The 25,513-nt window shown below is 40.8% G+C and overlaps 1 protein-coding gene across 3 annotated transcripts in view; it reads right to left on the reverse strand.

Moving 5' to 3' along the window:
• LOC309561724 (calcium-activated chloride channel regulator 2-like) overlaps positions 1-15,635 on the reverse strand; it is a 56,505-nt gene extending 40,870 nt beyond the window's left edge. Inside the window, exons 1-3 of one of the 3 annotated variants that reach the window (XM_082265715.1) lie at positions 15,434-15,635; positions 9,055-9,192; positions 5,749-5,899 (exon numbers count right to left, since the gene is read on the reverse strand). In XM_082265715.1, coding sequence (XP_082121841.1) covers positions 5,749-5,899; positions 9,055-9,192; positions 15,434-15,601 — 457 coding nt within the window. In that variant the 5' untranslated portion in view covers positions 15,602-15,635. Of the gene's footprint in view, positions 1-5,748; positions 5,900-9,054; positions 9,193-15,433 lie in introns of those variants that run through there. The other 2 variants (XM_082265717.1, XM_082265716.1) reach the window with 2 other exon arrangements.
• Between the last annotated feature and the right edge of the window lie 9,878 nt (positions 15,636-25,513).

The following is a 25,513-nucleotide window of genomic DNA, read 5'->3' on the forward strand; positions in this document are numbered from 1 at the left end:
ATTCATGGTTCCTTCATTGAACTGTAGCTCCCCAATGTCGGCAGCACTCATGCAGCCCCAGACCATGACACTCCCACCACCATGCTTGACTGTAGGCAAGACAAACTTGTCTTTGTACTCCCCACCTGGTTGCCGCCTCACACGACAACATCTGAACCAAATAAGTTTGTCTTGGTCTCATCAGACCACAGAACATGGTTCCAGTTATCCATGTCCTTAGTCTGATTGTCTTCAGCAAACTGTTTGCGGGCTTTCTTGTGCATCATCTTTAGAAGAGGCTTCCTTATGGGACGATAGCCATGTAGACCAATTTGATGCAGTGTGCGGCATATGGTCTGAGCACTGACAGGCTGACCCCCACCCCTTAAACCTCTGCATTAATGGCTGTGTGTTGAGATATTTTGAGGGGACAGCAAATTTACACTGTTATACAAGTTGTACACTCACTACTTTACATTGTGGCAAAGTGTAATTTCTTCAGTGTTGTCACATGAAAAGATATACTAAAATATTTTTAAAAAATGTGAGGAGTGTAACTCACTTTTGTGAGATACTGTATATATTTCTCAGATTTTTTTTAAAACTTTGGATTCATTTTACACGTGTTTATAAAATTGATCTGGATTTTTTGACTATAAACTGTCAGTCAAATTGTCAGCAGAGCTCATGTAATATCAGTGGTTTACAACAGGACCTGCAAATTAAGCAATTTTTGATTGAAGCCCTTTAATAATATCCATATTGAAGATTAATTTTGTGATCACATTATTAAATGAACAAAGTGGCAGTGCAATTATGCTTTAGCACTGTATTCTACTAACAGTAAAATAACAGAGCAACCTTAAAATCAGTGTCAGAATTTCAAGATGTGCAGTGAAATGAACCCTGTAATTAGTTTCCTGAGCAAAATCAAGAAATATTTATTAGAAATTCTACCCCGATGAGTAACTTAATCGACAAACTGCAATAATGGTGGTCTTATGCACAGTGTACTATTATTTTAAATACAACATGTGTATAGCCATTTTAGATAGACAATTCAGAGAATAAAATTATGGTTCATTAGGTGGTGAGTGGGCTAAGTGTGAACCCCCACCCTCAACTCATTTGTTTACAAGATGTATGGCAGTTTTTAATGAAAGGTTAGGAATAAATAAATTATTTGAGCAAAAATTGAGGTTTTGAGGGCATGTTTGGTCCCCATATCTTTTTTTGTGTATCCTAATAAATGTAAAGCATTTATTTGGTCTACTTAGTTTGGTGATTACAGCAGTTGCAGTTTTACAGAATTAGGCAAAACCACCCTGTTTATTAATTATATTTTAGGTTAGTGTTAAGACTTCCTTTTTTTTTTTTTTACAAACATATATTTTCTGTAAATAAGAGGTTTGTGTTAGAGTAAACATAATTAATCATTGAGCTGATTAGGTTTCCATCAAATAGGCATGTCAAATTTTTAGGTAGGCCATACCCGATGCAAATTTCTTTCCTGTAACCACTGGTTGCAGGAAAGAAATTCACATAATCCTCCCCATAAACACAGACAGTGCTAACAAGGAAATCTCTTCTGCCAAGTAATTTTCTGCTCCTGGCTGGGGTGGACGGGGGCAGTCGTCCCTGCTGGGCAAAGACAGTAATTATCGCTAGCGGCTATAGCAAGCGTTAGCAATAATCGCAAGAGAATCTGGCAGGCTGGTTGTACCTAAGCAGTTCGACCGATCAACTTCGTACATTCAGCCTGTCCATAAGCAGTTCGAATTCAGCCATTTCAGCAGTAGATTCGAATTGCATATGGCCAGCCTTAGTAAGAAAGCCTTTAGACACTGGAACATGTCCCTTGTTTGCCTTTACCTATCATATTTTCACAGTAGGTATTATTAAAGCAACCATATTGGCATGCCATTTGTGTTTTTTAAATGCAATTCTTGTTGTTTAGATACATTTCAGGGGCATTCATTTGTTTTACCAAAGTGATTAAACATGCAAATGGAGCAAGAAGAAGGTTAGGGGGGTTGTTGGACTGATTTTTGGAATTGGCAATTTTTTAATTAACTTTATGTTGTGTTAGAATAACCGTAGGTCAATCAACTTGCATAATTTATAAATAAAGTGTAATGCCCATGTTACCTCCATCATTTCCACAACATTGCTTTGGTTGGGATGTTGAGGTTTTTCATGTCAAATGCTTAAGAGAGATCAAGGATATAAGTGTGTGGGGGCTAGGTTCACTAGAGGAAATGATCACAAATGCCCACCCCTTTACTGTATATTGAAAAATGCACAAGATTGGAATAAAGTAGAAATTGCCATATGGGATGGTAATCTTCTTTATAACACACCCACTCTGCCTTATTATTACATCGAAATGAGTACCTTGTGTCAATAAGCAAGTGATGTTGAGGTTTTAGCATGGTTCTGGATCCCCTAACCTGCAATCATTTTAGATTTGGGCATGATACATCTGCAAAAATCTTCAAAATGTACTTTTTCATTCCTAAAATATTGGAATTAATTTACTGAACTTTAGTCATCAGCCACTCATGTACAACTTTTCTATTGTGTAAAGAGTCTTTCTAAAAGTAACATTAATTGTTTAGGCTCCATAACACAGGGCGTCATAAAAACGTGCTCCAAAGCTGTTTACATAACGCCAGGAAACAGCAGCTGTAAAAACGTGCTTTCAGTAGCTTTTTCTACTAACGTTATTGCACGTTTGGCCACAGTAGCTGTTAGCAGCGTTTTTTCTGCCTCCATTCAAAATCAATGGTTCCCTATGGGAGCCTATTGATTTGAATGGAAGTCACACCGCAGGTCGGATCAGGGTGATCCGACTTGCAGTGCGACCTGCACTGTGAGAATCTTGAGGGGGAACTCCACGCCAAAATGGGGAAAAAAACGGCGTGGGGTTCCCCCCCAGGGTTCCAAACCAGGCCCTTCGGGTCTGGTATGGAATTTGAGGGTAGCCCCACGCCGAAAAAACGGCGTGGGGTCCCCCCCAAAATCCATACCAGACCCTTATCCGAGCATGCAGTCCGGCATGCCAGGAAAGGGGAGGGGACGAGCGAGCGGCCCCACCCCCCCCTGGATCATACCAGGCCACACGCCCTCAACATGGGGGGGGTGTGGGTGCTTTGGGGCAGGGGGGGCTCTGCACCCCGCACCTCAAAGCACCTTGCCCCCATGTTGATGAGGACAAGGGCCTCATCCCCACAACCCTGGCCGGTGGTTGTGGGGGTCTGCGGGCAGGGGGCTCATCGGAATCTGGAATTTAACAAGGGGGCCCCCCCAGATCCCGGACCCCCTCCCTATGTGAATGGGTATGGGGTACACTGTACCCCTACTCATTCACCCCATAAAATGCAGTGTATGGAAATAACGACAGGAGACGTTTTGGAAAATTTATTAAAAATCTTCATCCGGCTCTTGTCCTCTCCGGGGGTCTTCTGCTGTCTTCTCCTCTCCGAGGGTCTTCTGCTCTTTTGCTGTCCGCCCTTCTTGTCTTCTCCTCTCCGGGGGTCTTCTGCTGTCTTCTCTCCGAGGATCTTCTGCTCTTTTGCTGTCCGCCCTTCTTGTCTTCTCCTCTCTCCGGGGGTCTTCTGCTGTCTTCTCCTCTCCGAGGGTCTTCTGCTGTCCGCCCTTCTGCTGTCCAATCTTCTTGTCTTCTCCTCTCCGGTCTTCTGCTCTTTTGCTGTCGGTTGTCGGCTGTCCTTCTTCCTCCGGTCCTCCTCCGACGACGTCTCCAGCGATTATGCCGGCCTCTGGTCTCTGCAGCTTATTATATAGCCATTAGGGGCGTGGCCGCCAGATGACGTCATCGGGAGACCACGCCCCCTTGTGTCACAGATGACGTCATCTAAGCTGCAGAGACCAGAGGCCGGCATAATCGCTGGAGACGTCGTCGGAGGAGGACCGGAGGAAGAAGGACAGCCGACAACCGACAGCAAAAGAGCAGAAGACCGGAGAGGAGAAGACAAGAAGATTGGACAGCAGAAGGGCGGACAGCAGAAGACCCTCGGAGAGGAGAAGACAGCAGAAGACCCCCGGAGAGGAGAAGACAAGAAGGGCGGACAGCAAAAGAGCAGAAGATCCTCGGAGAGAAGACAGCAGAAGACCCCCGGAGAGGAGAAGACAAGAAGGGCGGACAGCAAAAGAGCAGAAGACCCTCGGAGAGGAGAAGACAGCAGAAGACCCCCGGAGAGGACAAGAGCCGGATGAAGATTTTTAATAAATTTTCCAAAACGTCTCCTGTCGTTATTTCCATACACTGCATTTTATGGGGTGAATGAGTAGGGGTACAGTGTACCCCATACCCATTCACATAGGGAGGGGGTCCGGGATCTGGGGGGGCCCCCTTGTTAAAGGGGGCTTCCAGATTCCGATGAGCCCCCTGCCCGCAGACCCCCACAACCACCGGCCAGGGTTGTGGGGATGAGGCCCTTGTCCTCATCAACATGGGGGCAAGGTGCTTTGAGGTGCGGGGTGCAGAGCCCCCCCTGCCCCAAAGCACCCACACCCCCCCCATGTTGAGGGCGTGTGGCCTGGTATGATCCAGGGGGGGGTGGGGCCGCTCGCTCGTCCCCTCCCCTTTACTGGCATGCCGGACTGCATGCTCGGATAAGGGTCTGGTATGGATTTTGGGGGGGACCCCACGCCGTTTTTTCGGTGTGGGGCTACCCTCAAATTCCATACCAGACCCGAAGGGCCTGGTTTGGAACCCTGGGGGGGAACCCCACGCCGTTTTTTTCCCCATTTTGGCGTGGAGTTCCCCCTCAAGATTCTCACAGTGCAGGTCGCACCGCAAGTCGGATCACCCTGATCCGACCTGCGGTGTGACTTCCATTCAAATCAATAGGCTCCCGTAGGGAGCCATTGATTTTGAATGGAAGAAAAAAAACGTATAACGTGGCTTAACGCACGTTAAGCAACGTTATGAAGCCTTATGGAGCCTTTAGCAGCGTCAGACGTTTTTTGCAGCTTGACGCTGGAGCTCCTGAACCCACAGTTCCTGGGTTTTTTTTGGAGCTGTAAAACGCCTATGCCACTTGGAGCTCCTAAAAGCTCTATGTGTGCATGAGGCCATAGAATAACATGGATGGGCGTTCTGCAGCTGCAAAAAAAAACGTCTGACGCTGCTAACAGCAGCTGTAAAAACGTCCAGTGTGCATGAGGCCTTAATGTAGGGACATCTAATTTAGCTCAAATCTTTATTGAAAACACATTAAACTAACATTTCCACTTTTGTTTTAGAAGACTGCAGATTACAGATGACCAGTCAGGGCCAGATTAACATAGGGGCTATTGGAGCTGCAGCTCCAGGCCCCTACCTTAATATAGGCCCCGGGTTGGCCATATTCACTGTTACCGCTCTTCTGTCACTTGTAAACACAGAAGTCTGGCTTCTATGCTCGCTTCCCCAGGCAGCTCCCTCAGAACCTCCCCACACAGCACAAAGGCCGGACAAGGAGGGACAGTTGCCGATGCATGGATGTGTTTATGGGCTTCAGAGACAGCATCCCATGTTGAATTAGGCATGCATGGCTGCACCCTTCCTCCTCTGGGTGCATGCCAAGGCACAGCCCTTAAGGCCCTTCAAAATCCTCAGCACCAAGCCCATGATGCTCTTAATCCGGCCCTGTGACCAGTAGAATATAAAATGCCCCTGAGTGGCCCCATGACATTTTCAATAGTTTTAATACTGTACATTATGAAGATAACCTGCATGTTTTAGCAGTATCTGCAGGGTCTTACCACGTAGACCATAAATTAAAAGAAGATTGTCATCACTTAAGAATTCAGGAGTAAAATGTATGTATCTTCCTTCTTTTCCACATCCTCTATAATGTAATGTATATGGATCATTTCCGTAATATGTGTTAGGGTTGCTGACTATTACACTTGCCTGAAATAAATAAAATACCAAGAATAACTTACCTAAGAATAATAAGATTTAAATTTATTTAGATTTACAAGATTACATACATTTTTTAAAGTATATCTAAACCCAAAATATATAGAGGGAGCCATGGTTTCCACACATCCTGGACTACAAATAGGTCTGCTTTTGTTTCCATTAAATAAGAGGTGGAGGGATAAGTGGGTTACAAAGGAAAGATAACATTGTTTTTGCTTGCAGTTGAGCTCACAGTGACATGGACAAGGACATTTTATTTCTGGAAAAAATCAACAGACATTTCCTGTACTTGCTAAAAGTATTGTTAGCTTAAAAAATGAAAACCAATACAGCCACCACATCTAAGGACTAAAAAGCTGTCATACTGTATATTATAGTGTTGCTCTTTGGTTTAGTTATCCTTTAAATCTAAATCAGTAACCAGTTAAAACTACAAAATTAACATTCAAATACAGTCAGGATGTAAAAAATATATAGTCTAAATGTTAGCACACTGTCTAAATCCATGTAAGCAATTCAATAGGTACATAGCAGAATAAAATAGGACTCCACACTTATATATTTCAGCCAATCTAGGTCCTGATCATAGATTAAAACAGGTAAATCAACTGCCTCTTAAATAACCTCCCGTCCTCAAAGGGACAGGAGTATTCAAAGGAAAGGATAAAAAGTCTCTGATAGGAGAATCAAACACACAAAACAGCAATTAAAAACATGAACCCCTATCAAAAGGACGAGTTTGGGAGGACACCACGTCAAGGAAGACTACCATTAATACTGCTAATATTTCTAACCAAGATTTAGCCCACGCTTACCAAATGTACCATCCTCATTGTACAAATCTTTGTTTACACATTAGGCTGAGCTCTGCTAACCTTAGAGACCAAGGAGGTGAACTCACTTCCTCTCCTTCTGTCCCCCTTCCCCACACATACACACACCCCTTCTCCCCCTTTCTCCCCCCCCCCCACCTCCACCCTTTTTACATTTTTTTTCTTTCTACCCTCCCCCCCTCTCTTTTCCACCCCTCTCGTGTATCTTTCCCTAAACCCCCCATTACCCCTTAGACAACCCCATATACACATCCACAACAAAACAAAACATCACACCTCTCTTGATACTAACTTTTCACAACATCGGCCTACACCAAATGGAACCTCTAATATGCGATCACCTAACTGGTCTGCCTGATCAATCTCCTTAATAAGCTAGTCATTCCTAGAACAGGGTGTCACAGTTATAAACATAATACCACCTACACTATTTGTGGCTATTGTTGAATATGTCCTAAGATCTTTTGATGGAGGTTTCATCTGGAAGCCCAGGCCGATGGCTTCTTGAGCCGTTATTCTACGTGATGCTTGTCATGTATAAAACATTACTGAAATGTACTCTACATAATAGACAGATGTATTGAAACTATGTCATTAATATGTAATGTTCTTTACAATAAAATATTGTTGGAAAAAAAAAAAACATGAAATACGCACAGTATATAGATACTACTGAGTACACAAAAGTCCAAAAATAATAAAGAATTATACAATATCTTTGTGTTTTCATTCTCACACAACTAAATCAAATGGACAGCCTACAATACACACCAGAAAAATAGGAGCATTTTAAAGTACTATACAGTATGTGCACTTGTGCAGGTCAATGTCCCATCTATGGTTGGGACCCAAAAAAGTATGGATGTTAAGTCTGACCACAAACAACTCACCATCTCAATAGCCTAGAACTAAAATAGTTCATACTCCCACCATGAACATTCCTAAATTGTCTAAACACATTAGACAAGCCTTTCTCAATTCTTTTAACGTGAAGAAATCCTTGAAACAAAGAGGTCTCAGGGAATCCCTGCTAATAATTATTATATCTACAACTCATGGCACATTACTATGAACAGTAAGTTATCTATATAAAAATAAATACATTAAGGAAAATGGCATACATAATGTACTTGACATGATAACATTATGTTCAGTATTAATAATGAAATTAAACAAATAACGATGGCCATAATTCAGACAGTGAAAATTGGAGTGTTTCTTCACATTGGTGATTACGGAATTGCAAATGGCCACTGTCCCACCTATAACTGGCCTTTGCAGCAAGGAGCACATGTAAGGGCATCACATGCAAAACAAAACCAGAGAAATTCCCTGCTCAACTAAACGACCAGCTTACAAAAAAACAAATATTTCCTGTCTAACAGTATACGTTTAAAACAGGGGTTTAGTCTTCACAAAATTTGGAGTTAGGACTACAGAAAATACCGGTATGCCTTGACAGGGTTCTGTATGTGTGCAGACTAAACCCCTGTTTTAACGCATACTGGTAGACAGGAAAATGTGGTTAGTTGTAGGCTGTATGGTATTTAAGAGGCAGAAATTATTTAAGGAACCCCTAACAACCTATGGCGAAACCTTAGGGCGAACCTTGATTGAGAAAGGCTGACATGGATACCAGATGTCCAAATACTTGAGTAACAATGCGGTTGTTCAGTAAAAGTACTCCAACTGTATTATTTGCATGGTACATGTTGAACATATTCTAATTTTTTAGGAAAAAAAAGACCACCAGTAATAATACCATTAATAGGGTGTCAAATTCATAGACCGCAACAACTGGTTTTCCTTGTAGAAATACTACAGATAAAATGTGACTTACAGGGAAACAATGTATGTATAATAAACGTCACTCTCTACTGCACAGGTCTAAATTAGGGTTATGCTTATGCATAAGGAAAAATGACATGCCTCAACACACACATCTTAATTTTGGCTGCACTCCCTGCTTCTTCTCAAACCTGTAGGGGGGGTTACAAAGTACTTTAGCTCCATATGAAATTATTTAAGAGGAGATTTTACTTTACATACATTTCCCACCCTGTACTTGGATTTATTTTGTTTTGTTTAATTGATGTGACATACACTACTATTATGCATGCTAATTATCATGGTCAGAGTTAACTCTTAACTTATATTTTTCCAATAAAATTAATTTCCTAAAAACTGTGTGTGTTTTTTTTTTTTTTTGTGTTAATATTTACACCTTTATTTCCTAACTTAGAAGGTGACAAGCAAAACTGAACATTTCACCACATTGTCTTAAAAAGCTAAAATCTAAACATACAGTACCATCTGATATGCTTCATGTCTTGGCTTTTTGAAGCTGTATGATTTCCAGCTGGCTGGTATAAGAATCTTCACTTCTCTGTAAAAGAAACTTCTTTTTGTGGCATTAAATAAGTGATGTGATGCCTCTGTTATTATATTCTGAAAGCAGAGATATAAAAAAATAAATAAATAAAATAAGTGTAACAAATTGAATAAGTAATATATATGTTTTAAATATAGGAAGTTGAGAAAGGAAAGCAATAATGGGTTTTGATCAATTTTACTGATGCCTTTGTCCTTGAATTTTTATTATATGTAAAAAACATATTTATTTCACAATTTTTTTAATAATACAGTAGATTTTAGACAAATCAAGAAAAGCTTAATTCAACATTTTTGTCATGGCAGCCCGTTCTGTTATCGCTAGACATTGGCGCAAACCTTCTGTTCCTTCCGTGGCTGGTTGGGCTTGTGAAATGGACAGGACTGAACACCTGGAACGCATGATAGCTTGGAAGCATAATAAGATTCAATCTTACAAACACATGTGAACTGTCTGGTCACATTTTAGGTTTTCTTTCAGTTTTGAAGCCTTGTAACTGTGCTTTCTGGGGCCTCTTAGGTATAGGTAACGTCCTCCTCTCCCCCCCCCCCCCCCCCCCCTCCGCCTGTCCCTATTCCTCTTCCCTCCCTTTTTTCTCTTTCTTTCTTGTTTTTCACCACTTATCTATGGACTTGTGGACTTTTTTCTCCGGTTTCTCATATACATGGTGCTTTGGATTGTAGTGCTGTTTCTTCTATGAGCAATAGCACCTAAGTATGTTTGCGCCATTTTCATTGTAATATCTAACATTACAATACTAGCCGGCTATGGTGCTAACTTTGTCTACAGATGCTCTGCTAATCTTTACAATATTAGTGACCTTTACTTTTATCATAATCATTGTAATGTCTAGCATTACATTACTTTTATCAATATGCATCATTGTACATCTACTGGAAAGTGACATGTACTTTCACATTTATGCTATGTATTGTTTAAATATTGAATAAAACATTTTTAATATAAACAATAGATTTGATGGAATGTTACGAGAGGTAAAATACATAAATCTAAAGGACAATATATGAAAGGGATGGGTTAACAAAAATGGTTACAGACAGATCAAAGCATACGGTAGATCTCATGCAAAAGTATTTTGGTGTTAAGCCTGGTACACACTATTAATTTTTTCGAAAAAAAAACAAAAAACTATCAGCTCAGGTCAGATCCTCCCCCAGCTGAGCTATTGTGTCCTGACAGGGGAACGCCCCCCTCCCCCCCTGCCAAAACCCACTGATCAGTGCTCTCCGCTATTGGCTGAAAGCGCTGATCTGGAGTTGGTCAGCTGCTGGTTTTCCAGCATGTATGTCCGGCAGGCTTCTGATGGCCAGACCGACATACACACGGGCCAAATGTCAGCCATTTTTTTTTAACCTGCAAATGTCTCCAGACATTCAGCCCGTGTGTACCTGGCTTAAGGGTACCTTGGAGCATTCAGTATGTAGAAACAAAAGCTACTCATGAGTTTACACAGTCATGAGGATCTGTATAGTGGAAGTGCTGTGATGGAGGTTTGTTTTTTCACACAAATATTTAAAGTGATACTAAACACACTGTTTAATTTACATAATCCCTTCTCTTTCTGTATAAGGATGATGGTACTGTAATTATTTTATTATAATAAAAAAAATCTGGGTACCTTTTTTCCTCATCCATATACAGCTGTCACATGACCCAGATCTTTCCCAGTCTATCTGCAGGGAAACATAAGCAGGAGGAGCTTCTAGTCCTCTGCTGCCAGTCACGTGTTAAAAATAAAAAATAAATAAATAAAAACAGCCTTTGGAATAGAAAGTAAAAATAATCAATATCAATAAACTTTTTTTTGTATTTGAAATCAAATCTTTCTTCTTTTTTGGCTATAACATGGTGTGGGGGGCAGGTTTCTGCCAGTCACAGTCTGTGTCACGCCCCTCCTCCAGCCTGTGTCTTAGGCCAATTATAGATGGTTCAAATCTCGGCCAGTTCAGCAGGAGCTGGCTGAGATTCGAACATTTATTGGGCAGGCTTAATGTGTCAAGTTGATTAATTGATCAACTTGGGTACAACCAGCCGCTGGATTTGCTTGCTATTAGCGCAAGTAACCACTATAGCTGCTAGCGATAATCACTGTCCTCTCCCACCCCCACCCCCGCCAGGAGAGATTTACCTGTCAACATTGTTTGCGTTGATGGGGAAGTGTGCAAATTTCTTTTCTGCGGCCTTGGAATAACAGGGAGGTGAAGCCTCCATCCATCAAAATCAAGTTGGCTTCCACCTGATAATCATCAAGTTGGGAAGTTTTGCCTCAGGTGCCTGAACTGGCTCCTAGGGACTCCCTTGTGGCTAAAGGGAGTCCCTAGGAGCCAGTTCAGACGCCTGAGGCGAAACTGTTCCCATCTTGATGATTATCAGGTGGAAGCCAACTTATTAAAACAAATATTTGTTAACAAGGGGTACAAAATGGAGGAGTTGGATATAATTGCCCAGGGGGTGGGGGCATTTGATTGTGAGGTAATTCTCGATCCCTCCCGCCGGACCTCTGGTACCGATGGCGCAAGCACTGCTCCCAAGGTTTTGCCTAGATTCTCCTTTTTCATGAAATATTCTGCTCAACATTATATGGTGAAAAGACTCCTTAAGAAGCATTGGGATGTCCTCAGGAGTGACAGAGTTTAGGAGCCACTTCTCTCTGAGGCCCCATCTGTCATCTTCGGAGGCTTACCTCCATTGAGGCTCACTGTTGCCCCTAACATAGTGGAACCACCAGGAAGAAGTATGCCGTTGAGCATTTTTCTACTTGTTCCATAAAGAACGTAGTGTATTTAATCACCTGCCCCTGTGGGTTGCACTACGTGGGCTGTGCAATTTGAGCATTCCAAATTAGGATGAATGAACACGTGGCGAATATACGGAAGGGATTCCCCAAACACTCTCTGTCAAAATATTATGATCAACGTCATAGTAGAGATCCTATTAGGTACATCTTTTATGGTCATTGATGTTTTCCAACCTTATTGGAGGGGGAGCCATACGAGGAGGGAGATCTCCAGGTTGGAGACTAGGTGGATCTATTGGCTTAAAGTATATCAGCCGTATGGCCTAAATGTAGAATGGGACATGAATGCGTTCATCAACACAAGCTAGGCCTTATCCACCAGTCTTCTTCTCCCTTATGCCCCATACACACGTGCAGATTATCTGCAGACTTTTGTCTGCAGACTTACCTTTTCTATGTAGTGCAAGGGCCTGCCGGATTGCATACAAATTGAAAGTGTTTAGATTTGACCTCATATTATATGGTTTTGGTAAGTCTGCAGACAAAAGTCTGCAGATAATCTGCACGTGTGTATGGGGCATAAGTCCCTCTCTATCATTTGCCTTCTTTCTCCTTTGCTTACTGTATTATTTTTAGAAAATGCTCTGCTGTTCTGTTTCTGAGTTTCCAACTTGGTATGTGCAATAGGTTGATTTTATAACTATTTGATATCCTTTCTATTTCATTTTATTTTTTTACTTTTGTATTTATTTTTATTTTCTAATTTATATTTTCATTATTTTAATTTTAGTTCTCTTTGATTTTTATATTTAATTTTTATTTAATTTTTTATTATTTTCCTTTTTCATTATTTTCATATTTGCAATTTCATTTTCCTTAGGATCGATCTTACAGTTTTTGCTTAATTTTAATTTTCTTGTAATGGTTTATTTCTGTGTAATGGTATCTGTAAATAATGTTCCACTTGGCTTCCGCGTGTGACACTTTTCAAGTTTTAATTTTATGCATATTGGTTTATGCTGTGGGCCATGTCCCCTAAGGCTGGGATTAGCATATTCATTTTATTACTTGTTCCGGTTCCGGGGACAGGCTGGTTATGTGGGCTTCCGTTTGGTGACGCGCATAAGTAACTTCCGGGTTCTGGTTTCTGAGTACCCTGTGTTGGATGCGCAGGTGTCCCCAATTCTGCTTGTCTGGACTATATAAAGAATGTGACGCAGACGCTTGGCCACGCCCCTGAAGACGTTGTAGTAACAAAACACGACGGGAGGAGCTAGCCAAGCGTCACACCCGGAAGTTGATGGTCGGCCATGTTTTTGGTTACCGGAGGAACGTTGTCCAGCATTTTGTGTTAACATGCAGATAAGTTTATGATGCTTTTATATTTGGTGAGTACATGTCTTATCTCTATTAATAAAATTATCTGAGGATACTGCACTATGGGCTTGTCTCCTTTTGGTGTCTTCCATTATGTATGAGGCTGACTATCGTTTAGAATACCATAGAAGGATGGGCCCTTTTCTTTATGTGAAGTATCAACAACTATGTTTGGAGATTGGAGGCGGTTGCCAAAGACAGTGGATGTCCCTAAGCTGCTTGGTGCCTGTGAATGGGGTTTAGCGGTCCCATAACTGCTTACTGCTGTACATCTCTCACCCATTAGTAAGAGTCAGTGTGTGGTGGCTGGGCTGTGTCACTTTATATGCTTTATCAAGGACCTGGGTGAAGAGCTTACTGATTTACATCCCTCGCAATCTACATCATTGTGCAACTTTATATGGACTTTATTGTTTTATGTTTAATTACTAGCGCTACTCGTCTGTGCATATACCACATTTTCACACCTGCTCCCCATTCACACCTGAGACCTTGTAACACTAACGAATCACATGACACCGCAGAGGGAAAATGGCTAATTGGGCCCATTTTGGACATTTTCCCTTAGGGGTGTACTCACTTTTGTTGCCAGCGGTTTAGACATTAATGGAAAGCAAATTTACACTATTATACAAGCTGTACACTCATTAATTTATATTGTAGCAAAGTGTAATTCCTTCAGTGTTGTCACATGAAAAGATATAATAAAATATTTACAAAAATGTGAGGGGTGTACTCACTTTTGTGAGATACTGTATTATTATTATTAGGTCACTTTTTGAATAGGGTATTTGCTGCAGCTTGATTATAAAGAAGGCACTGTATGTCTAAGGAAGAGACAGATCAAGGACAGATTTAAATGCAATTACTATACAGATTTCTGTACTACAGAAGACAATAAGGCTGATAGTCAAAGAGGCTGCTCACTGTTCAAAGGAAGTTGTACATCACATTGGGAATTTTGCCCAGAGCTTGTTAAGGGGAAGCTCTGCTGACTGCCATCATCATCATTTTTTTTTAAATTTCATTTTTCTTGAACTTGATTGAGTAAAAGTGAAACAACATTTAGTAAGCTCTGGGGAATATTACCTTGCATAGTGCAACTTTCTTTTTAAAGCGGTAGTATACTCTGCTATTTGACTTTTACCTACAGGTAAGCCTATAATAAGGCTTACCTGTAGATACAATTAATATCTCCAAAACCTGCACGGTTTAGGAGATATTTGCCCTGCATGCAGCCGCTAACTTCAGCGGCGCATGCGCTCTGAAGGTCCGGTGGACCTTCAGAGCTCCTTGATGGTCATTGCCGGAAAGTGAAACTCCCACGCACATGCGCGGGAATGACTTCATATCGCCTCCGGCCACTCACAGCGCCGGAGCCGCAGAACCAGGAAGAGACGCAGAGGCAACATGACAGCGCCCTTAGCGTTGTCCAGGCGACAGTGTCGGGGCTTAGTTTTAAGGTAAGTATTTCATAATGAGCTAGTATGCGATGCATACTAGCTCATTATGCCTTTGTCCTGCATGTTTTTTTTTTTTTTTTTTTACTGAGTATACAACCGCTTTAAAGTGAACAGCCTATGTGCTTTTTAGCATGTTGGGTAAATGTACCCTAGCCTTGATATGTCTCTCTCATTTAGGCTTGATGTACACAGAACATTTGAAAACCACTCCTGAGGGCTGGAACTTGACAGCTAGTAACCAATGGTTAAAAAAATGTGCGTTTTGCCGCATTTATGCGCGTTCAGAGGCTAGAAGCGTTTTTACATTGTAAAATGGTCAGAAATGTATTCCCATTGAACATACCTAAATGCTTATAAATGCGAGTTACTGCGTTTAGATGTGTTTGCATGCTGTTACAAGCATTTGGCGTTTCAAATGCCAATAGATTTCCGTCCAAACGCATTTTTTTTCTTTAAAAAAAGTCACTAAACTCAAACTGCCTCTAAATGACTATAAACCTCTGTGTACATGGATTGATAAGATAACAGAGGAGAGATCAGAGGCTGCTGAAAAAAACTGCTCCTAAACGTCAGTTTATCAGCAGCAGTGTACATGGGGCATTATAGTTCTAGAAACCACCTTACTTAACTAGTTAAGACATGGAAATTTGCTAGATAGATCCAGACTTCCCCTTGCATACCATCAGAAATGTGTCTTACCTTGAGACTAGTGATGATCAGCGGATCCTCTGGAACTTGTGCATGAATAGCTATAAGTATGTTTTCATACCCATGATCTCTAAGTTGGACATCTGCTGTTACCTGTATGTTGCAGTGGGAGCCCTGCATTAAAAACAGACTTAGGAGATAAAATCCTATGTGCATCATCACGGGAATCCTTCATACTGTTCTGCTTTGAAGAATACTGTCTCATGGATGTATTGTGTAAATCAGGGTGTGCCGGTCTCAGAGACAGGTTTGGGAGTTGTTATTTAGGAGACATTCCTGATTTCCTAATTTTACTTTAGTTGCTTATTCATCATGCTTAGCTGTAGGTTTTTCATAAAGGGATTACTTCTACATAATTGTTTCCTACATTATCGCATGTAAAAGTCACTTCCGTTAAAGGCTCAAGACAGCAATGAATATCTGAATCTGGTGGTCAAGCAGTCAGTTTTTCCCAGCAAGAGATTTTTCCGAAGTAGATACTTTATTGTGAAAGATGTCCGAGAAGGTTTTTTCAGTTCCCAAAAAGCTAGGAATTATATTTAAGCACTTGATCTTCAGAAGGTTTTACCCCCTTCATGACTAGGCCATTTGTTTGTGATATGGCACTACGTTACTTGAACTGACAATTGCGCGGTCGTGTGACACTGTACCCAAAATACAATTTATGTCCCTTTTCCCACCACAATATATAGCTTTCTTTTGGTGGCATTTGATCACCTCTGCAGTTAGTCTTTATTTTGTATATAGCGCAAAAAAAGAAAGACAATTTTAAGAACAAAAAAAAAAAAAAAAACTTTTTACTTTCTGTTATAAAACATAAGCAATAAAAAAAAAAAAAAGTAAAAAAATCTAATTTCTTCAACAATTTAGGCTAAAATGTATCCTGCTACATATTTTTGGTAAAAAAAACAATGAGCGTATATGAATTTGTTTGCGCAAAAGTTGTAGCATCAAAAAACTATTGTACATATTTATGGAATTTTGATTTATTTTTTTTACTAGTAATGGCCACGATCAGCGACTTATAACGAGTCTGCGATATTGCAGCAGACAAATCGGACAACTGACACTTTTTTGGGAACCAAGGACACTTATACAGTTATCAGTGCTAAAAGATATGCACTGTCCCTGTACTAATGACACTGGCAGGAAAGGGGTTAACATCAGGGGCAATCAAGCGAGGTTAAACGTGTGGCCAACGTGTTACTGTGTGCTGTTTTTACTAAGCAATGTGCTCTTTTTTACTTCCTGCTTTGCAAGAGAGCCCTGTTTGCTTACCTACACAGGGCTCTCTTTGATAATGTGCGGAGGACCAATCAGCGGTCAGAACCTGCTGATTGATTGGTGCTGCAACCAATCTCAGCACAGCCAGGGCAGCGGGGACACTCCCTACCCCGATGCATGGATTACATACTAGGCACGTGATCTGGTGCAGGAGAGCTGCCTTGCCTCTGTCTATATACATGGTATATGGTCAGCAAGTGTTTAGTAGTATTGTAACCCTTAAAGCGCAACTCCACTTTTGTTGAGAGAAAAAAAAAAAAAAAGACTTCCCCTCTGGGTGATCTATGTACATTGCAAGGATTTTAACAACCTTTGTTGCAGATTCCTACCTTTTGTTATTGTGAAGAAATCACGGTTTCATAATTATTAATCAGCTGCAGGGCACTAAAGAGGAAAGCTGCTGGGCCTGCATCCCTTTAGACGTGTTCCTATTGGGAGTGTTTCACTAAAAATGACATTTTTGTTGCAGGGAATGCCAGAAATCTGACTTGCATCTGAGTGCAAGCGTTTGGGCCAATTACACAAGCAGGAAATTATGTTTCTGGGGTGTGGTCAGCACACATTCTTTGTATAGAACAGCATCGGGTAGCCATATTGCATTGCATTTTTAGAAAAGAACAGCGGCTGCAGATTGAAAAAGAAAGGTATTTTAATAACATTCAATTACAATAGGACTTGTGTCATAACTGTATATGCTATATTCTTTTCCCCACGAAAGTGGAGTTACCTTTTAACTTTTTTATTTTTAGCTCAACACATTGAGCACAATAAAACAAATAGGTGTATGTTTCGTCTGTGTGAAAGTAATGCCTCGTACAAACGCATCGATTATTGGCCGTGAATTTTCGGCCAACGTCCGATCGGCCGATTTTCGACTTGTTAGTATGATGCTTTCGACAACCGACTCCGACTTTTCGGCCGAATAAAATCTGGTATGCAGGCTATAAAATTTTTGTTGGCCGTCAACACAACGGCCGATTTTCGGTCAGTCAGTACAGATTTCGGCAGACAAAAATCTGATGAGCAAGACTGGGCATGCTCAGAAAAGAAAAAACACACGGAAAGTAAACCAGCACATGACATCACTTGTAAAGTAGATTTTTGTTGGCTGAGAAAATTCGTGTGCAGTCTAGGCACATTCCAACCAACAAAACACAACTTGGACAAAAGACGGCCGATCGGTAGGCCGATAATCGTTGTGTGTGTACGAGGCATTAGAGTCCACAAACTATGGTATACATATTTGAAAAATAATTAATCCTGATGTACTAATTTTTAAGGCCCTAAAACTGTAGAAATACCACCAAAATGACCCCTTTTTGGAAAGTAGACAGTCCGTGGTATTTAGTAGGAGGAATTGTGAGTTTTCTGTAATTTTTTGTCACATTGTTTTTTTTTAAATTATGAAATTAAATGAATGTTATTTCTCACACAGCATAGACATTTACAATTACACCCCAAAACATTCTTCTATGCCTTCTAACTATGGGAATACCACACGTGTGACCTTTCCACAGCCTAGCTGCCGCTCTGTAGGGACTGGGAATGTTCCAGAGGTAATGCTGACAGACTGAGGAAGAAGGGGTGTCCAGCCTCCGAAACATGTATCCCACAAGTCCTTGCATTTTTGACAGATCTCACAGCGTCCCTGATGCCTACAGAGCAAAGGCTTTAGTGATCCCATCCCTGGCTGTAGTGAGAGGCTTCCTGTGGCTCAAGTGGTACAGAGGGGTGACTTCCATGCGTCCCAGTTCTGTAGCTCTATACCCGCCCAAGCTGCAATCCTCTACTAGCCAGCCACTGGATTCAATGTGCTATGCTCAGACCTACTTCACCACTTCTAAATTGCAAAGAATTTATTTGAACCATGTGTCATTTTACTACACTATATGGCAGTTTTGGCACCTCTCTTTTATTCCTTTTTTCTCTTCGCAGTTACTAGGTTCCCAGCCTGACACTATGAAGGCTGCCTATCTCAGCCAGTCAGTTTTTACTGTTTAGTGTCAGCTACACCCCCGGGGTTGTTTATTTTAGTTTTGTGCCCATGTAATATTGATCATTCTTAATAAGTGATTTTAATCTACAGCAGTAGACCAATAAGCTGCAGGACTGCCCATCCACAATCCTCTGGTACTACCAGAGCTCTGTTTTAAAAAAAGGTTTCCACTTTCTAGTTTAGAACAGCTGTCTCTATATATTGCCTTGTACACCAAACAACACATTCTGCTACTCCTCCTGGGTATGGCAATATTACAGTTGGGAGACTTTGTCACAGCCTAAACTGGTCTGGTGACACTTTGACTTGTGTGACAGGGATAACAAACACTGTTGCTGGCACACACTGGTTGAGTGACACTGGGAGTGGTGTGGTGGTGATTAGCAAAACTGTTGCTTGCTGTAATGCTCTGGTGACAACCCTGCTGCTATCTTTAGCTTCAGAGGTAGCAGCCAGGGATGTACAAATGCCACAGCTGCGATGCTTAGCTTTGCAGCCGTGTCAGGAATTATACCCCCTGTTGCTTTCTGATCCCAGCCCATACAAGTGAATGGGGAGCTTGTGTGGGGTCCAAGGGGCTAAAGCAGGCAGTGACAGGGGGATACAATGCTTTATCACACATCACATGACCTCTTCAGAGCATGCCACACATGTGAACAAGGCCTTATGGTAACACTGTGACTGGTGTGGTGGTTATTGGGATACTGTGACTGGCTACGCTGGTCTGATGATGATTATTATTATATAGTATTTATATAGCGCCAACAGTTTGCGCAGCGCTTTACAATGTGAGGGAAGACAATACAGTTACAATAAAATTCAATACAGGAGGAGCTAGAGGGCCCTGCTCGTTAGAGCTTACAATCTAGAAGATATTGTAATGCTGTGATGGTGATCAGAGACAATGGCTGGAAGCACTATAAAGTGATTTCAGACCAGCCAGCTATTGAAAACAATAACTGCCACAGCAGTACAATGTCACCATAGTGATACTGCACTGCTCTGGTGACAATATGTGTAAAAAAAAAAAAAAATGTTGCTATGGTGACATTGCACTGCTATGGCTATTGATCAAAGACACTGGCTGCTGCACTTGCATAGAATGTCATCAATGTAGCCATGTTTCTGATCACTAGACAGAAGAGTGCAGAGTAAAATGTCACCATAGTGACACTGTATTGCTCAGGGGTAGCTGATTTTCTTTCACAGCCCTGATTACTGTAATAAGCAGTCTGTTCCCTCTCATAGACGATCACTGAGAGAGAAAACAGCTCAAAACCTGCAATCTTGCAGTCTTTATCAAGTGTGATTGGTCACAATGAATAGATGCTACATTGGACCTGATTATCTGTGACTTGCTTGGTCCATAGGACGCGAGCAGGACGACGTACAGGTACGACCTTCCGAATGGATGAAGCTTTCACTCAGCCGTTGAATGCAGTGGCTGGGCAGAAGAGGGTTAAAGTTAATGCTTCTCAGTTTTGGCTCACTTAGGTGCAGGACCTGGGCTTCAAGATGAGCCAACCAATCATACATATTGGAGCAGGATTAACCCTATTTAAAGTTGTAAGGAGTGCTCAGATTACAAAAACATTTCAGTTAGTCCTACACGTTCCAGTCGGTCTATTTTTTTGCACATTAAAGAGAACCTTCACCCTGGAAAAGGACTTTAATGTAGGGACTCGCTCACCCCCTTAGCGATCTAAACAATGTTTTTTTTTTTTTTTTCAGGCTTGTTCTATACTTTTACATTTTTTTTTCTGTGGACCTGCCCCATCACCATTCTTGCCTAGGCAAGAATGACCTTCTCTACTCCTAAAGCCTCCTGGGATATTTGATATTTCCTTCACATATTCCCAGGAGGCTGTGGCAACCTGTTCACAGAGTGGTAGGGATAGAATGGCTGATTTTACCATCCAAAGGATTTTAGTCTACGCATTCCTGAGATTTACACATCCTTGTCAGAGTGCACAGTCAGCACTGAGACCTGACTTTTTTTTCCCCAACTACAGGTAATACAACTAGGTCTTGTCCTAATTCCCAATCAGTGACTAGACAGTGAAGAAAAAGCAGCACACTGATAAGGTAATCTCTCTATTGCACTGCTCTACCCTCCTATCAGGGTGCCCCTTGTTAGCACATGAGCACTGCTGCCGAACAAAATTGCTCCTTGTGCTGCTTCCCTTCTCTTAGTCTGAGCTCTGCTGTACAGGGGAGTGCATGAAGCCGATATCCCAAAGTCGAATTTAGAAATGTGCATCAATTGCAACATACTAAATGCTAGGATCTCTTGGAGCACCAAGAGTACGTTTAAACCACATTTACAAAAAAACAATGTAAAGCAAATTTATTAAAAAAGCAATAACATTTATTTTAAGCTAACATATTTTACACTTTACACATGCTAAAAAAAGCATAGATGACAAAGTAAACATTTTATTTACACAACACTTTATAAAAAGGTGCAAATGATCTGTTTTCTTCACCTTTTGTGCACATGCTCTTCACTTTTATTCTGATCGGTTCGTGCAGTTTTTTAAAAACAGGTCAGTGGGATGCAAGCCAGTAACATGAAACAGCACTTGTGAATTAGATGGAGGTCAAAGTGGATTGATTAGTGAAGTCTTTGAATCGCATGCAGTTGTCGGCAGAGCCATGGAGTTGACGGCACTATATGGTTTAATATAGGTAACCGGTTAACAGGAACATCTTTGACAAATGTATTGCCAAAAAGTTTTTTGTAAACATTAAATATGGATGACTAGTTGTTACAACACGATTCATGGACCGCAACCGAGTCTTCGTGGCTAAGTTTAGTCTCTGAACACATTAGGCTTGTTACCACAGGTGGAAGTTAATGTACCTTAATTAGAAGATAATGGAATATGGAAACAGCTGAACATATTAGATGCAGAGTAACTAGACAACAGCAAGGCAAAAATTATGTTCAACAGAGCCAAAGAAATAAAATCCTGAGTCTGGTCTGGTTGTTAATGTAGCTGGATACCATATACAGAAAATATCTAGTACATACATGTAAAAAGTAAGTTTAGAATGAAATGTATTCATACACAAATCAAAAAAAGCAACATGATTCACTTGGAATTTTTAGGTTATGTTTTATAATAAACTGTTCAAGCAGACCTATAGGGCCTATTCACACCTTTGTGTTTTAATGCACGAGGACCATTGTTAACCATTGTTTTATATGGTGCCGGTTTACATATGAGCCATCCGTTGTCTATATTTTGATGCTTTGACGTGCATTAAAAGACCTATTGATGACAACACAAATGCATGAAAATGACTGTTGATAATTTTTGTCAAAATGCATGAAAATGCTCAAAAAAAGTGAATACAGCCCTATATCTTTACATTAATCAATTTGTTTATATGTTCTCAAATTATTTAGACTTTAAGTGATTCTAAAGGCTGAAGTTTTTTTTTTTTATTTCATGCATCAAGATAAAAAAAACCTCATTATACATTTCCAACCCCTTGTCCCCTCTAATACTTATCCGAGTCTGATCTCAACCCAGGAATGTGCATGAAAGCAGCTGCTCTCCCCCTCTTCATTGGCACAGAGTGAGGAGGGATCAGAGCCAGTGAGGAGGGAGTTGGGGCGGGGCCGAGCCTTGCTCTATGTGTCTTATGAACAGAGTGGGGCTCAGAAGCGAGCAAGCATGAATGCCCCCCCCCCTCCATAGCAAAATACTCAGTACGGGGGGGAGAAGCCAGGAGCGCTGACCGGGGCCCTAAGAAGAGAAGAATCGGGGGCTGCTCTGTGCAAAAACATTACACAGTGCAGGTAAGTATAACATTTTATTTTATTTATTTTTACCTTTAGTATGTCATCAAAATTGCAAATAATTTAAAGTAATCATATTCCGTATTATGCATGTACGTCTGGGATAGCAAAATTCAAGTATTTGTTTCTTAATAATAGCTAATTGGTGGTGGGGGGTTGACTTGACTGTCGCAGATCTCAGAACGGATGAGTTTGTCTCAGGGGTTGAGGCAAGCGCACTTTTACTTAGCAGCGCTAGTTTCCTACAGTAATCCTTAGGTATTGCTGCAACATTTAAAGAATATGTCACTGCTGAACCATTTCCTTCATCTGAGTAACAGCTATGATAGTATATTTAGTGTACACTATTGTTCCCCAACTACCTCAGCATATGAATAGCGGTGGTTATGAATGATAATTGTTGTCACATTGCAGTCTTTACGCTAAACTGACAAAAAATTCTTAAATGCTAAATCCTACCACTCATTCTCATTACATCAGGCTTTGTACAATACTACCATCAATAGGGACTTTTTCCGAAAACTCAAATGTTAACATAAAGATACAGTATGATAGCGGGCTATTAAGGATGAATGAATAAATAGTGGGTAATAAGGGCTGAAATATTTATTTCCTGGAAAAAATGATGTTATGTGCTGAATATACTGCTAGCATGTGAAGCGAGCCACTTGGTCATGTGATCTATGCTAAAATGGATGACCAGGGTATAGACTTGTTGATACTTCCATTCATCAGGAATTATGTGACAAAAAACCTTGGCCTTTAGAAATGAGGCCAACAATAAAAAGAGCCTGAAGCAGGCATTTTAGTCCTGAAATTCTCTATTTATCCATCATGGCAAGATTTAACATAGCTTTATGTCAACCTTTGATTATATGTATACTTTAAATGGTTTAGGAGATTCAAATCAGACTCACGGTGAGGCGGATTTACAAAAATTGAGAAATGGAAAAGAAGGGGCAAAGACCACATATTCTTTAATTTTAAAGTGGTATTAAACCAAAACTCAAACATTATATTGCAGCTTACTATTTCTTAGATTTCATGGCTGCATTCATTTTCTTTTTTAGACTTTCATTCCACTATTTTCACCTGATGATTTAGCCACCAAGCCTCTTTTTTTTCAAAAGAACAGGCTCTCCGGCAGAATGTATCATTTACAGAGATGAGCTAAAGCATTTAATACTGGCAGGAGTGCTTACAATGCTCACATTTTATTTATGTAAAACCTTTATCCAAAAAAGCAAAACTGTTTGCTGTAACGGCTTATAAAATGTGAGCTGGAGTTTGGCTTTCATTTGTTAGTAAATCTAAATCTGCTAGTACATATAACACCCCCCCCCCCCATCCCCCAGGCTGACAACGCTGCTGTCCAAAGGTACTCATTCATGCAGAGTGGGGGCACTGTAGTAAGGGAGTTAGGTTACTGGCCAGAACACCAAGTGGGAAAAAAAAATTACAAATCGAAATCCGCTACCATTTTTAATGATTGGCAAGCATATTACACTTGATTTTGGGTTTAATACCACTTTAGTGAAATTTGTCTGGTTGCTATGGGTCTTCGGTTCAACATTTCTTTTCAGAAATTAGTATAGTAATGGCACTGATGAAAAAAAAATGGGATAGACAAAGTGCTGGAGAAAAGGACTCCTTCAGATCCAGTGCACCTTTAACTGAGGTTTATAGTCAAAACATGTAACAAAATCTTGCATGACCCATTGGTAAAGGCATATAAGCAGTAAATAGCTCATTCATGTATCAGGAGGTGAATGAGGGAAGTAACTGTTTAAGAAAAAATTGCTTACAGAGATATACACCAAAAGGAACAATGATAGTGCCAATGACAGGCTACAAAAAAGAGAACATGATTTTGCAGGAATAAAAGGTGTCAATATAGCGCTTTTTCCTATTTTGACTGGCCATCCTCTGAAATGCAGCAGTAAACATTTTGCACTAAACCGAAGCATTATAAAATGTTGGAGTGATGAGTGTTCGACACTGCCACCACTGAGAGATACCTAGTTTAAAAGTTATTGCTTTGTGAAATAGTGGAAAGTGAACAGAACTAGTTCCAGTTTCTACAGAAATGTCACTGTGTAGCACTAGTAAACTCCTCTCTCGTTGGTTTTGTTTTGAGAGTGGTGATAAGATGGCCAACCCCCCCCCCCCCCCCAATTTATTTTAATTTTTTATTTCACGTGACTGAATTAGCTATAACTAAACTGCCAAAGTCTATTATTACTTTCCAATTCTCCCATCGCTTTCCGGTTTTCAGTAGTCTTTACATCTACTAACAGAGGATGAATATATTTTAGACTGTAGAGACCTACTTATTTTTTGAGTATCTGCAGAACTCCATAAATATATTGCAGGAAGTGAAGTGTTTGTTGAATTGTTTAGATCTGCTGGCTGGAACATGTGTTGAATTGTGTAGACCTACTTTAGGTAGTGGAGTGCGCATACCTAGTATGTTTTTGAATGCTTGTTAGACCTTGGAAGCTCATTACAGAGATTAAAATGGACCTAAACTCGAAAAGCTATCCTATAGGGAAAATCGAGAAATATTAACTGTGCCTAAGCAGTACCCTAAAAAATGAACCTTTCGTTTTAGGCTCCTCCTGAAAAAAAGCAGAGCACTAATTACGCCCAACAGTTGTATATCTGCAGTGTGAGATCATCTAAGGCACTGTGCCTGTGACTGATTGCATCATTAGATTTAGTGATATTACTACTGTGCTGCTCGTTTCTCTTGTTGAAGAGGAGGTTGCAATGCAAGGATCACCCTGGTTCATTCATGGTGTGGATCTATGATTTCTGAATCTCCTGCTGCTTCCTAACCAGTCATCCGGGTGAAAAAATCTTCCAAGAGGATGCAAAGCCCAGCCTCTACCGCCACACAGAGACACAATGCAGAATAGGGTACATTCAGTAATGGGAAAAAAATCAGCTGCAAGGAACTTATACCAGTGACGATTGTTTGTCT

Source organism: Pelophylax lessonae (assembly GCF_965119305.1).
Source record: "Pelophylax lessonae genome assembly, chromosome: 8".
NCBI classification, from domain to species: Eukaryota; Metazoa; Chordata; class Amphibia; order Anura; family Ranidae; genus Pelophylax; species Pelophylax lessonae.